This window comes from Siniperca chuatsi, linkage group LG5 (genome assembly GCF_020085105.1).
Source record: "Siniperca chuatsi isolate FFG_IHB_CAS linkage group LG5, ASM2008510v1, whole genome shotgun sequence".
Lineage (NCBI taxonomy): Eukaryota > Metazoa > Chordata > Actinopteri > Centrarchiformes > Sinipercidae > Siniperca > Siniperca chuatsi.
The window spans coordinates 31,130,694-31,146,235 of NC_058046.1; the positions used below are offsets into that span (position 1 = coordinate 31,130,694).

The window sequence follows — 15,542 nt, forward strand, 5'->3', positions numbered from 1 at the left end:
CTATAGATGGCAATCCTGAGTGCTGAGGAGTGGACATGGAGGTTGTTGAGGTGGCTCACTTCCTTCACTCACTTTCTCAGGGATATGCACAAGTTTCAGTCCAGAGACTGATATGGAGGGGTGAAATCTGTCAGTGGCTAGTAGAGGGGAGGATCACATATTGAAAGACAACATTTATGGCACATTAGAATATGAACATTTGAAGTAGAAGTAATGACCCAACCTTTAGGTTCTTACTTTATCAGGGATTCTCAGTTATGCAAGAACTGTGAAACTGAACATTTAATTCACAATTCTTCAAACGTGATTCCAGTCAGGTGAAATGGCCATTGTGATGTATTGGGATCATTCAGCTTCTATGACTTCATACACACAAGCTACGTTTACAATCAAATATTTCACATTTTTGATGTAGTTGCACCAAATGGCCGAATGAGTTTAGGGACATGTATATATGTTTTGCTCATATTTAAAAGAAGGAGATGCGCAAAACAGGAGCAAAGGTTAGTTTGGAAGTGTTCAGTTTCTGCTGTTAGTGGCACCCACCACATACGGTGAAGATGTTTTGATCTATAGGTCCTGAAAAACTGCTGTATGGCCACTGCATGTGGAGGTGAGGGCCCGTCCAACGCTGCTTGCAGCTTTAATTACGGCCCAACAGTCCCTGGCACTGAAAGTAAGGAACCTATTATTTTTCTAGAGATGATGATGACGACGACGATTATCATCATCATCATCATCATTTGGTCCCTTTAAACGCATTTTTGAGGGGCTTAGGATGCTCGAAAACTCTTGAGATTTTGCACAACTGGCAAAAATCCCAAAGCTCTGCAGTCAATGGGCTCGGGTGTGGCCAGGGTGCACAAATTTCCTACATCCTACGTTTCACCTGGATGTATTAAATTTGGAAGGCAGATGTATCATCTCTAGACTTAAAAAAGCCTCTTGGAGCCATACCCTAAACCCAACAGGAAGTCAGCCATTTTGAATTTAACATGCCATTTTTGTACAGGCTACGTACTTTAACAAACTCCTCCTATTCGGATCGACTTCAAATTTGGGCAGTGCAATCTTAAGACCTTTGCAATGGTAAATTGCGAAACTTGTTAGGCTTCGTCAAATGGCAAAATTTGTAACAGTGCTACCTTGTTTCAAAATTAGTAACTATGCTACCTCAGCTCCACATTGTCAGATCTTTTCCAAATTTCACGTTTGATAAGAGTCCCGGGCTGAGGACATTTGTGTGTTAATACATACACTCTCAGACAGTCACAAAGTTCTGAAGCAGCTGAGCCAATCACAGTGAGGTATGACAGTGATAGCTCAACAAATGAGGAGAGGCTTCAGAAAATCATATTGTCGTCTGTTATAAATAACCAAAGGGCCCAGTAAAGCAGCATCTTGTTCCACTCTATAATGGACTATGTGAGTGTAGAAATAAACAGGAAGAGTAACACTGTAGAAGACTGACCCATCATGATGTCCTTCATGACCGAGTGCAGAACCACCTCCTCAAAGATGTTCTCCACCAGGATGAAACAGGAAAAGTCCTCGAAGATCAGCTCCTGGAAGCGCGGCAGCTCCTGGTGTTCACAACAGTCAAAACCTTTCAACATCTGAATTCAACTCTTTTTTTATACATCTTTCTAAACATCCTCATGTCAGGATGTGACTAGTCTTACTCAGGGAATCTGTTATTTTTTAATGATAGTTTTTTGCAACATACCAAAAGTATTATTCTATTAGAGAGCAAGATAGCAGAATCCAGACAGTCATTTTTATATACATTTCTATTATCTGTTGGAAACACAGTCTCACTACATAGAGCTAGATAATAAAATATGCTTAGTGCAGTTTGACACTGCACAATTACACACAATACACACACACACACACACACAAGTACACACAATACGTAAACATCATTGCCAATACATTTTTGATATTTTCCCCATAACTTTCAAAGGATGGAACACATAAATGAATGAATATATTTCCATTAATCTTCCAGGTGATGACAAATGCTCTGAGACTCACCGAGGCACAGGAAGGGCTGAGCTGCTTCAGCACATAAGGGATGAAGATCTGGAGGAGGGCCTCACGGAAGAAACGCTTCCTCACTGTGCTGCTGTCATAGTCAAATTTCTGACCAAAAAAAATGTAATGCATCTTTTTTACATCTACTCCACCACATTTCAGAGTGATATATTGTACTTTTTTTACTCCACTACATTTATTTGACAGATGGTTACTTATTACATTTCAGATTAAAATTTTTCATAAAAAAACAGCTTATAAAATACATGATTAAAAATTAAACCAGTGGTTCCCAACATTTCCTGTTTTGCAACCCCTTACAAAAAGCAGTGTACACAGGACACCTGGTCATGTTTATGAGTTATTTAAAAAAAGCCCAAAAAATTTGTGTAGCAACACTTTTGTTTCTTCTTTCCTACCCCATTAATCATCTCACAACCGTGCAGATTTATTTTGTGACCCTCTGGAGGGGCCTGACCCCTAGGTTGGGAACCACTGAAGTAAACTACCTAACTGTATTTAGTACTTCAAATTAGCTCCACTTTGACAGGCTGCAACAGTAAAATGCTACATGTGCATTGATGCATCAGTATGAACAATCTAATAATTAGAGCTGAACCGGTGTGACGATTAATTCATTAGTCGACCACCAGAAAAGAAATAGGCAACTATTTTGATAGGCTTTTAATTGTTTAAAGAAACTGTTCAACCTCCTCTTACTTGTAGCGCTGTTTATCCATCTAATTTGTTTTGGTGTGAGTTGCCGAGTTTTGGAGATATCGGCCGTAGAGATGTCTGCATTTTTTTCTATATGGCACTCAAAGCGCAAAAAAAATACATTTGAGAAACTCAACAACAAAATCTTTTTCCACTTTCCTAGTTTTTTTGCCCTTTGAGCACCACAAGCCGAGTGCCATATAGTGCCTTTTGATAATTTAAGTACATTTAGCTGATAATACTTCTGTACTTTTACTTAAGTAGGATTTTGAATGCAGGACTTTTACTTGTAATGGAGTATTTTTACACTGTGATCTGAGTACTTCTTCCACCACTGCACAGCATTTCACAAAATGAGACATCACTCCCTCTTTCACTCATTCACTACTCTCTCTATAACAGACACTCAATAGTTTATATTGAGCAGTAAATTGAGATTTCGGACACTTATTGTCACCATTTTGCGTCATCAATAACAAGTGTAGAGTCACACAACTGTAATTTTCACATCTATAAAATGTGAAGCACTGGATTGTGGGATTGTAAAATGAAAATAGCATACATGCCATGGACACCATTTTCTTTGTTCCATTGTGGACTCAAATACAGTGGCTGGGGGTAAACATAGTGCACTATATAGCAAATAAGTAGTGATTTCAGACACAGCCACAGTGAATACAACACAGATCTTTTTCATCGAACCTGTGACTTACTATGACAAGTCATAAAGGGCTACAGTCAAATCGTCCTGCTCCTCCTGTGTGTTTTTTTGGTTTAGAATTAGAGTGACGGTCTACTAGCCTGTTCTGTGTGTGTGTTTTACCTTAATGACTCTGTCTTGGCAGCGCTGGATGGCCTTACAGAGCTCCTCTGTACCCTGAGACTCCAGACTCTGGTGAAGGATCTGCTCAAATGTATAAACTGCATTGTCCATTTGCTGTGGACACACACCCATCCAGAGAGAGAGAGAGAGAGAGAGAGGCCAATGTGTTACATTACAGAGTGCGCGTTAAAATATATCAGTAAGTTTTATCATATTTTGGCATAGATAATAGAAAAAAAAAAGTATAAATGGCAAGAATAGGATTTTTGGTGTTAATAATACATTCTGAAAAGTGAAAAGCAATATAATTTGCAGTTTGCAACTCAAACTTTGTAACATATGTGACTGGTGACTAACTGACTGCTGTATGTAGGAATGTCTAATGAAATATCCATGCATTCAAAGGTTAAAATATAATAATGCACTGCCCTGCTGTCTCTGTCCAATGATGTGCCGGAACACAAATATCCCCTATTCAAAATTCAAAGTACAAAGTGGATATAAGTATAAAAGCTAAAATAAGTGTAAAGTACAAAGTGGATTTAGAGGCTGATAAGTATGTACGGTATAATACAATGTACAAGTAAATTCATTTGCATTTTGACCTGCAGGAGGGGTGATGGTACATGGACTGTACTTATATAGCACCTTTCTAGTCTTTCTGACTACTCAAAGTACCTCTTATTCTGGAGGACTGCAGTCAAAAAAATGGAGAGACACACCTCAATAGTGGCAATAATTATATATACATATAACTATAACCAGTATTACCACCAATAGCTAGTAGGTTGAAGGATTTGGAGTTCAACATAGCAGAGGTTGGCAAATTACTCACTCTTGTGCACCATTAAAGAAGCCGGCATAATTATACACACGCATTTATTCAATAGATGAACAAAGCAAAAACACACTATATGAAAACTAACTCTAAATACACTAAACTACAGAACAAATGGTGTCTGTGCATGTGTGTGTGTGTGTGTGTGTGTGTGTGTGTGTGCATGCCAAAAGGAATGTGTGTATGTTTGTTCTGCCTTCGTATGTCTTGCATGCACAAGCATGAACCCACGTGGTCAGAAAAAAGGAAACATGTGAAGCGGGAGCTTTAAAGTTACTCTCCACAGTTTGTGTGTGTATGTGTGCAGTCTGTTTAGGATAATGGTGCCAAGTTAAAAAGGAGTTAGTTAGCATGCAAAGACTGCTGTCTGTGTAGAGCATAACATAAGTAACATCAACTTAGCATGTGGCTACCAGTTGTTACACCACCGTCCGTCGGGAGCGAAAGAGAAGTGGCTTTGGTGTTGCTATTAGCTAGCAGTCAGTCTGTGAGTTAGAGTTAGCTAGCAGGCTTTGTACAATAGCCTTTAGCGCTTAATAATTATCTTTATTGCACAGATCTAATAGGCCTTCACAGCACTTTGGTAGATCAGGAGACTCTGGATTTGCTGCATGTTTCTGCGCCAAGCAGATAACACGGTGAAGCCAAGAGGAGAGAGTTCAGGTGGGTGTCAGCTGGTGAGCACACCACACTGAGAGGGGGACAGCCACGGCTGTCCGTCGCAGTGAAGGATTCCAGGAGAAAGAAAGACAGAACAAATGATCGCTGACCTTTTTATTGACCTGGTGACATCCGGGTCACAGGTCAGACTGGCCAATGCTGCGTTCAATGGCTCTCAGGATTGTGGGACAAAAGAGAATGCCGTCTCCTAACAAAAGTTCAGTTAACAATCACCCAAATGAGTGAATTAATCTGTGGACTCCCAGTATTTCCCCTTTTGGTCTCAGGATTGCACTCGAAGTGTGATCCTGAGAGCACAATTGTCCATTAGTAGTCCATAGTTGGAAAGAGTTCATTGTCAGTTCATAAAGGTTTGTAACATCTGGGCAGTTTGTTAACCAACTGGTCTGCGCTATCTATCTTGGCTAAGCAAAATAGTCAACAAGTTACAAAAACAAAAATCTAGATAAACATTACAAATAGCATCATAAAATACATAATGCATGTTTCTCAGTTCTCTTGGGGTTAGTGAGAACAGGAAGGTTAGTTATGTAAATTACTTAAGGTGAGATGCAGAAAGAGTGGCACTTAAAATGAGAAGGATAGGTGCATGACTAGCTGTGTGTCATTATGGTGTGTGTCCTAAGATAGTGCTTTAGCTAGTGGCCTTACTAACAAAATACTACTAAGGAGCTGGTCCAAGTGTACTTGTAAAATTGGACAGTGGTGTCTGAGTCCAACTAGAATTCAGGCTTTTCTCAGCTAATAGCATGTCTGGCTATTACTGAGGTCAGAAATATGGAGTTTGCTGCTGTTGCTAACAAAACCAAGTTTGCCTATGTAACTGCAATCTTAAGCATCGTAGCATCTATCTTACTGTCAGTACAGGGATGGACTGTGTTGTTAGCTAATACTTTGAGAAGCTAACTCTGGAGCTCTTATGCCTTAAGTTTTTCTTAACTTGTGGCTCAGGGCTGTAACGCTCCTGGTAGCCAGAGGCAGAGAGGCTTTCAGATGCGCTGTCACTGTCTGATGGATTATGACCGTGTTCTGAACCGTGGTCAGAGATGCTGCGGTCATCATCTGAACAGTCTAGTGGCTGGTAATACTGCTGGGCCATAATTTCTGAATACGGCCTTTTACAGCTTCTATTGTGGGAGTGCCTATCCCAACGCAGTTGGCGGACACTGCGGTTACGCTCTGTGTCCCTGTGCTGCGTTTTGGCAACCCCCCGTCGAGCTGTTGTGAGGGTGATGTTTTGAGGCAGTAGGTCTCTGTGACGCTTCAGTGTTTGAGCTGGCAGGCTCAGAGGTTTTCCCTGCTGCTTTGGAAGTGACAGCAGTTTCCCAAGCCATCTGTGTAATTTTCCTTAGCTCCTGCATTGAGGGGTTACCTTGATGCGTCATAAGTACAACATGAGTGTGTTCACATGGACGAGCATTGCGCAAGAACAAGGAATTGAAGGTGGAGCGCTCTTCTAAGCCTGGTGCATTCTTGAGTACGCATGCCTCAAATGTTTGTAATAATCTCTGGGATGTTCACGACGAGAATGTTTAATTTGGAAGGCTGCAACCATTGAGGCGATCTCATCAACAGTAGAAGAGAATTCTTCTGTTAGTGCTTGACGGAGCTCTCTGTAGTCATTTCTGACACTGGAAGGTTGAGACTGAATAAAACTTATGGACAACTTTAGAGCTAGTCTTCCACAAAAGTTTAACTTTCTCCCTTCGGGTTGCATTGGGCTAGTCATTTAGATGGTGATCTAATTCACTAAAATTGTCATCAATGTGGTGATCACAGTTGTCTGGAACAAAATGTTCAATATCCTTAGCTATAAACTCAAGCACCTCTGTAGACATGTACATCACGTGGCAGGAGCTGAATAGCTCTGAAATGCTCTAGTCCCCCTTTTGGAGGGATGAGCACTCATGAATGTGTCTTGCATCAGTGGCTGAAAAGAACATGATGGGGCAGAATATCTTATGGAGGATAAACTACTTATCTCCTCACTGTCAGTCTCAGAGAGATGGGAAGTCAGGTAGCTATTACCTTTGTCTCTCAGTGGAGGCTGAGGAACTGACTTAATTTCCAAGGACTCAAATTCAATACAGAGCAGGACAGAACCACTAAAGTTATACCCTGCACTCTGATTTGGCGGTTAGCATCCAGGATCCTCTGAACCCTTTGGCTATTGCGTTGTGTTTTGAAAAGGCGATAACACACGACCCTCCAAACTCTTTAGATACAGAGTATCATTCTTACTACCACCCTATACACACCATTGTAACATGTAAAGAAACCTAAAGCTTGAGGCTTTCCTGGAGTTGTGTGCAAACAGTTTGTGCAATGAGGGATTATTACTGACATTTCAAGTCTGCCCACTTTTGGTTTGAACTCCAAATAAACTAGATAATCTGGATAAACTGTTGGCTTGTTTATAACCTATCTTATCTGACTGCTCGCGTTTCTTGACCTTGCATTTTCAGATTGCGTTGTAGTGATGTCATTGTGTTCCCAAATCTCAGCCATTAACTTGGTGAGTACATTGTTATCATAACTGATAGAAATGGTGGACAAAACTACAAAGACCCCAAATTGTAATAAACCAGAATTATCCCTTAATACCGGAAGCTGTAACTGTGTACCAACACAGTGCCCAATTTAAAACCCATACTGTAAGCTAGACTAAACCCAATTGTAAAAGTAAAGTGATGTAGGTAGTTGCAATATTAGAGCGTCACCTCTCTCATGAGGATCTGGGCCCTCTGGACGAACACTGAGGGGCTGGAAATGTCAAACCTCTGCTGCAGACCCTCCAGACTCAGCTGCTCCACCTTCTCATAGCAGCTCTGCATCTTCACTGGATGGAAGGCCAGCATGGAGATCTTCTCCATGTGCTAAGGAGGAGGAGGAGGGAAGGATTATTTGTACAAAATGAATTTCATTTATTGTATTTGTACTTCTGTTTCACAAACCATATTTGATTATTGAATGGTTTTGATTTCTTAGTCACACAGACTTCAAATCACTGCATGTAATATTTTTACTCTTGAAAGGTCTGATCACCTGCATATCAATCATGTTGCCATCACAGCAAAGACTAGTTTCTTGTCAGCCTACACTAGGACCTTATCCTTAATCTCCTCCTGTACCTCCTCACCTGTGCCACGGTCTCCTTGGTTCCCTCGTTGAGGGTGTTCTTACTCATGTCTACCAGTTCTCTGAAGAACACATCGCGGACCTCAGAGAAGCCTCGGCTGGTCGGCTCCATCAGGGCGTCAAGGATGGAGCTGATGTAGGGCTGGATACTCACCTTCAGCAGCTTCTCGGCCTTTGGAAGAACCACCGCTGTGGGGGAATGAGGAATACAAGAGAGGAGAAATGGAGGTAAACATGTAGGGTGATCGTTTCAGACAAACGTCATTGTTGAGTTACTTGGAAAATGCTGGTAATTAAAGCGAGACTATTACATTTTTGAAAGAAGAAATGTGCATGCAGTAACAAATTACAAATTAAAAGTTGAATCCATAAGCAATAAAATGCATATGCAAGTTGGAATTGCAGCCACATTGTTTAGTAACTTCGCTCTTGACTGGGCAACACAATATAATTTCTTAGAGCAAGTATGGACTACAATAGTACAAAACAAATACTATAGGTCAGATTATATATGAGATATTATTATACAATTTTAAAATTACACTTTTACTTTATGTGTTAGTGTTTTATACGGTGGCTTATCCCTCCCTTGGCTTTTTATATGGTATTCCATTTATTATTTGTTGAGTCTTTTTATTTTGCTACTACTGTTTACTAGTCTCTGGGATTCCTTCCATAGTTAAATTGCAAGCATGGCTGCAGATGAAATCTCACATCATACATAAACGGTGTGAGGAATGCTGCTGGTCTGCCTGGTTTCCGCTGTGTGACAACAATGGGAAGCTGTCAGACTTCCAGGAAACACTTGTACAAATGCAGAGAATGGAGGTTAAATGGTGTGTTAAGTGTGAATGGCTCATAGGCAGATGTAAGATTATTCTGTGTGTAAATTTTCATCCATTGTGTGTTTGCAGGTGGGTGACATTATTTGCTAGACTTTGCAGTGGTAACTAAAATGCTAAAAAGAACATTACTGAACAGAAAAATATCATTGTGCACCAGTATGCATAGTTCTTCATGAAAGGCTTATCAAAATGTAAGCCATATCTCTATGGAGTCTGAAGTGTGCCACTAAAACATATATTTTTTAATTATAATCAATAATATGATACATTTAAAGCAATTGTAGGGGATCAACTACTTTAATGAAATAACTACACTCGTTCAATAGGGCACCACCCTGGAGACAGGGAAAACAAATAAACCGAATTAATGAATCACTCGATCATCAGTCTCTTAAGGAGGATTGAATTATTTTCGATAGATTGACCATTGTTTCTGCTTCAAAGAAAACACACAGACAACTTCTTACTGTTTAAATGAGGACATATATTTATAACTAAATGCCTAATGACTGAATAAATGAAGTGAAATGAAAATAATGTTATGATAAAGAAAACAAACAAACTGATTGTGACAGATTTTTTTTGTGTTCTCTTATTCAATTTGTATTTATTTGGTTAAGAGTCTCCCTCACTGCATGTAATATCAGGTCTCCCTCCTGGCATTTAAGATTAGTCAGTCATGTTTTACAGTTTGTTTGTTTAAATGTTTAAATCAATCTCACAAAAGATGCACACAATCAAAATGTACACCCTACTATTGAATAACTACAACCCAACAAGAACACAAACAAAATTTTACTGCAACCACAATATTCATATATTGAAATACTTTCACAAAACAACCCAAAATCCCACAGTCCCAAAGTCCACAAAACAAAGAATAACCCAACTCAAAATTCCACTACAGCTTTTACTATTTTAGTCCAGGTAAATCCATTGCCCAAAGAGATAAAAAAACATAAGATTAAGTTTAGTGGGTGAATGTAAACAAAGTTAAGTTCAGTTCATAAATAGCAACCAACAAAAATACTTTCAAGTAAAAAAATCGTTTTAATAAAATAGATGCACTGACTGATATAAAAAAAAGTCAGTCAGTCCAGTCAGTCTGAGAGTCCAGTCCAGATTTTGGATGCTGGATTTGTGGGTGAATGACTGGCTTCCGTAAACAGCTGAGTAGAGTGGTTATGGAGCGATCCGAGAGAATGTAGTTAAAATGATCGGAGGACGACTGTCAGTGGCAGATGAATAAACGATCTGAAAGGGATTAAACGACCTAACTAAGTTTTTTTCCTTACAACCAAGCGTGTAACTCCGGCCAGAGTTGAATTGTGAAGATGAATACCAGATATTAAGCGATGAAATGAACCTGATCTTATTGGCAATAGTGAGTTAAAATAATATGAATTGGTTATTAAAATAAACTGCAAGATGCTAACATAACACTGGGGCAATCAACTCATTAAAATGGAAATTAGTTTCTTTTATTTAATGTTTTATGAGTCTGTGGTGGCCAGTGCTATCCTGTATGCTGTTGCATGCTGGGGCAGCAGGCTGAGGGTAGCGGACGCCAACAGACTCAACAAACTGATCCGTAAGGCCGGTGACACTGTGGGGGTGGAGCTGGACTCTCTGGCGGTGGTGTCAGAGAGGAGGATGCTGGCCAAACTACACGCCATCTTGGACAGTGTCTCCCACCCGCTCCATGACGTGCTGGTCAAACAAAGGAGCACCTTCAGCGGAAGACTCATCCCCCCAAAAAGCACCACAGAGCGCCACAGGAAGTCATTCCTGCCTGTGGCCATCAGACTCTTTAACTCCTCCCTCTAAGTGTCAGTCTGTATGATCCTAGGTCATTAAACTGGACATTGATCATTACATCTCTGCAATACTTGACATAATTGTGCAATATTCTGTGTAATACTCCCGTGCAATATTTTAGTTTATAATTCCCTATTTATTGATATTGATATTACTCATACCTCTATTATTGCTGTGCAATATCCTCCGTCTCATTATAATCTTAATGAGCTACACTTAACTTGACAGTTCATGCACCATTGCCTTATACCGTATTATTATCATCAACCGGTAAACCCACTTGGTACTTCATTTATTTTCTGACCTGTTTTTATAGTGTATTATATTTTTTGCTAGTACTTTCTCCTGTGTGCACTGACGTGACAGTGAGCTGCTGTAACAAAAGAGTTTCCCCTCGGGGATCAGTAAAGTATTTCTGATTCTGATAGTACAATTAATAATTTAATTTCAAAATGGAACTGCAAATTTAATTTTTAAAAAAGGCTTTAAAACCTTTAGCCTTTGTTATTCCATTTACTTATGTGTCTATCTATCATCAGTGCATATGTCTCCTGCCTTAACATTTACCGTTTCCATTTCGTTATTCTTTTCATTTAGAGACAGCTATAGTCATTTAAGGACATGCAAGTAGTGTGGCACTTTTAAATTAAAGCTAGTCCAACACATTGAACAGCAACAGGAGCTCTGTCTGGCCAGCTCTGACCCCTTATACAACTCCTGCCAGCACATAATAGCACGCTAATCAGAGCCTATAATAGTATAATAGTCTATATTCACTTTGGTGGCACATTCCAGACTCCATAAATTTTATTTAACAGTAAAGAATAATTTAATGATTCAGGCCATCACAGAAAGACTAAAAAAGGGTAAAAAAAACAGGGATCAAAAAAGAAAGTCTGGAAATTTGTTGTTATTTCAGCAGGTAAAAATGACTGCTCTCTCGCTAACCTCTGATCTTGTTAGTGACATGCTCCTTGGAGGTGATGATCTGGTCCATGTCCGTTTGTATAGAGGCTTCCAGAGAGGAGCGGGTCGCCTCACACTTCTGCAACACCATCTCATACTGGACTTGACACTGCCCCTGCACCAGGCTGTACACCGCATCACTAATCTATACACACAGGAAACACACATTTCAATTCAATTCAGTTTTATTTATATAGCCAATTCATAACAGAAGTTATCTCATTGCGCTTTTCCTATTGAGCAGGTCTAGACCGTAGTCTTTATAATATTATTTACAGAGACCCAACAAATCCCACCATGAGCAAGCACTTGGCGACAGTGGCAAGGAAAAGCTTCCTTTTAACATTTGAAGGCAGAACCTCCTGTTCTTTTCAGTTGCTCAGTTTAAGTGAATCAAATACACACCCCTGCAGTACTTGATATTTTTGTTTTGAGTTAGACATACTAGCCTCATCATCCTGGCTTTTTCTGCAGTCAGTAAAGTGTGAAACAGTGATAAAAGGTATTTTTTATAAACTGGCAGGTAAAGTTAACTGGGAATTAATGTGAGTATGATATTAAAGAAATAAAGGATTTGAATTAGAAATGCATAGATTTTTATTTGGTTCTCAAAAGTGGAGTGTGTGTGGAGTAGTTTCTTACCAGCATCCAGTTCCTTTGCCTCTCGTGTAGTTTGCCTTTGAAACGAGGGGAGATGAGCTCTCTCAGCTCAGGGAGGAGGCCCTCCATCACCAGGTTAGACAGGATCTACAAGAAAATGAAGACACACACACACACACACACTCATGGGAACACAATCACATTAACCTCACTCACCACATACACACGTTCAACTAGATAAATTGGTATAACTAGACTGTATTCTTCTAATCAGTAGCTCGAGTACCATCGTTCATAGAACAGTTTATCCCTGACTTGTTCCGGGCTTATCCCAAAAAATGATGCATCTTTGCACATTGAGTTGAGTATCCTCTGGTCTTTGGGCTTAGTGCCTTCATAAACATTGCATCTGCAAAAACAGAGTGCCAAAATTATACAAAAACAGTCTTTGATTACGCATCAGTGTGGCTGACTGGCCCAGGTGAGCGGGCTGCCCGCCCACTGTGGTTGGGTATTACATCTGTCAGCCTCTCTCTCCCAGCCAATTACTTTTGCTCCAGTTGATTCTAACTTAACCTGGGCTCCGCCCCTTTCCCATCTCTGGGGAGTTCGGTGGGCCAGTCTGAGTCAAAAAAGTCCAGGGCCATTTTTCATTCCCGGTCCAGCCCTGGTAGCGGTCTGCTCAAATTTCCTGATATAAACACACAACAGGAAGACAGTATGTGATACAGTCACAGACTACTGCCGCCCCTCTGACCCAAAACACGCACACACACACCAACCTCTACACTCCCTGCACCCTATATCGCTATATCACCAGGATCTGATAGACAATACAACAGACCTAAATCTGTTATCCATTAACCACCATACTAATGTTGCACTGACTCAATACTCAATCTAAGTTTGATACTAGCAAAAAGCACTGAATTTGAAAAAATAAATACCCTGAAAGCTCAACTCTTTCAATTTTGTGTAATTTGTTGTGCTGGATGACCAAACACTTTGCATGGTTGAAAACATATGGTGTGTACTAGGGGTGTGGTAGGTGATATTGAAAAAAAAAAAAATCTTCTACCCCAGTATATGTGATTTGTGTGTCATGACAGCTAGATAAATTACCAGACAGAAATTAGCGCTGGGGTATATTACAAATACTGTAATATTTTAAAACAAATACCTGAATACCAAGATATAATGCTATAATAATGGAGTACTGGCAGTTTAGAACACAATTCTAAAATAATTTGTAATGTGAATATGTTGACCAGACAAGTAGAATGATTCATTCAGTTAATTTTACTAAGCAACAACACTATTCTATCACCTAATTGTACTGTAGCCTTACAGACCCAGAAAAGACAACATTTGAAATATATTTCCAATACTGACTATATTATGATATCAATTCATTGCCTGACTATAGAGTAGAACACTGATTAGCACGTGAATTCTTAAGGTAATCCTACTCCCATAAATATTTGTTTGCTGGTAAAAAAAAAAAGAAAAGAAAAAAAACTTAAATTTAGGATGGATCCAGTTTAGTGGGAGAAATCAAGTTAAGGCAGAAATTTGGAGAATGTGTTAATGTGCTGATATAACCTGACCCACGTTTACATGAAGCATGTCGGAATTCTTCTTTACCCACTACAATATGGAACCAAACATGGTGTATTTTATCAGTAATATACTGTATAACGTCATTCCAACTTGACAAGAAAAGGCAGACCCCAGCAGACAGAGGACAGTGATAGATGTTACTACTGCCAAGCTTACCTGTGATGGTACGCCACACATCATCTCCCAGGTGCCATATTGTCCTTGGGCTTGGCGGTAGAGTCGCACTGCATCAGTGAAGGCTGGTGTTTGGACTTTATTCTCCTCCGACAAACCTGGGATGGGAATATTAACTGTAAGCAGTTAGCATATAAGCAAACTATCGATTTGGCAGTTTGGAAGAAACTTTCTCACTAAAATAGAAATGCTCCACTATGTTCACCAGCTAGTCTCTAATTTTGTCTGTCTGCTGTTTGGTGCTGGGCAGGTAGTGTACAGTGTGTTCATCAGAGCTTTTTCTCTGAAAACAGCTGCCTGCTGCTGCTGGAAATAAGGTTGATGAGAGCGTTGAGACCGAACCAAAACAGTAAATTGGTGGGCCATATAACCAAAACAAATAAGTTCAATGAGGTGAAAAAGCTCTGTAAAGCTGAGAGGAACTGCAGAGTTGATAATTGTGGGTTCGTCACTACAATTTTTTCAATTGTTAATACAAAAATAATGAATATTGATACATGTGTATGCGTGTGTAAGTGAAGGTACTTAGTGGGTTTGTGCCCAGAACCCATGTTCATAATAGTCGGTCCATTAGTGCAGCTGGACTACATTTTCTCAGATGGTAGTGTTCATGGTATTAGCTACCTCCTCTCTAATGTCTCACCTTGTTCAGAAATGCTACACTGTCATTTATATTTCAAAATAACTTGAGTAATTGTGTTGCATTATGAGTTACATACCACATCTGCTCTGTCCTCATAGTCTATATTTCTAAGTTGTGTCTGTTAGTATAGCAACTGTACCATACATTTTCATTATCTGCTTAATTGTTATAAGACCTGCTATTCAAAGCTTGAATACATATATAGAGCATATTCATCTTTATTTAAATGAAATATACACAAAGATGATGTGTAACGATTATGAGTAACGAACATCATATACCTTATCATATAGTATGATGGTGGTTGTTTCTAAGTTTTGCGATGACAGAAACATGGCAGAGACCAATGGAAATAATGGGAAGTGAATCTTTTCATAATGTGGTTATTAATAATATCTTAAATAATGAACAGTGTGTGTGTGTGTGTGTGTGTGTGTGTGTTTGCTGTTTTAGCTGGCAATAGTCAACACTGGAGTCAAATGGTGCGTGAAAAAGACAGGGCCTCTAAAAAAACGTTTCTAAATTCCTCAAGTTGTCTGGCTTCCAAATGAAAATGAAAATCTGATCAAAACCAGAAGAGCATGTTAACACCTAGTGCTGTGATAAAGAAAACATGCTAATTCTGAAATGCTTTTCAGCCTT

General features: G+C 39.5%; 1 protein-coding gene across 3 annotated transcripts in view; it reads right to left on the minus strand.

Moving 5' to 3' along the window:
* niban2b (niban apoptosis regulator 2b) overlaps positions 1-15,542 on the minus strand; it is a 50,586-nt gene that overhangs the window by 5,541 nt on the left and 29,503 nt on the right. For 2 of the 3 annotated variants that reach the window (XM_044195631.1, XM_044195629.1), the window contains 8 exons: positions 14,240-14,373; positions 12,506-12,610; positions 11,846-12,008; positions 8,236-8,423; positions 7,817-7,972; positions 3,578-3,691; positions 2,038-2,145; positions 1,472-1,583 (listed from right to left, as the gene is read on the minus strand). In XM_044195631.1, the coding sequence (XP_044051566.1) occupies positions 1,472-1,583; positions 2,038-2,145; positions 3,578-3,691; positions 7,817-7,972; positions 8,236-8,423; positions 11,846-12,008; positions 12,506-12,610; positions 14,240-14,373 (1,080 nt within the window). The remainder of the gene's footprint in view (positions 1-1,471; positions 1,584-2,037; positions 2,146-3,577; positions 3,692-7,816; positions 7,973-8,235; positions 8,424-11,845; positions 12,009-12,505; positions 12,611-14,239; positions 14,374-15,542) is intronic. The other variant, XM_044195630.1, reaches the window with a different exon arrangement.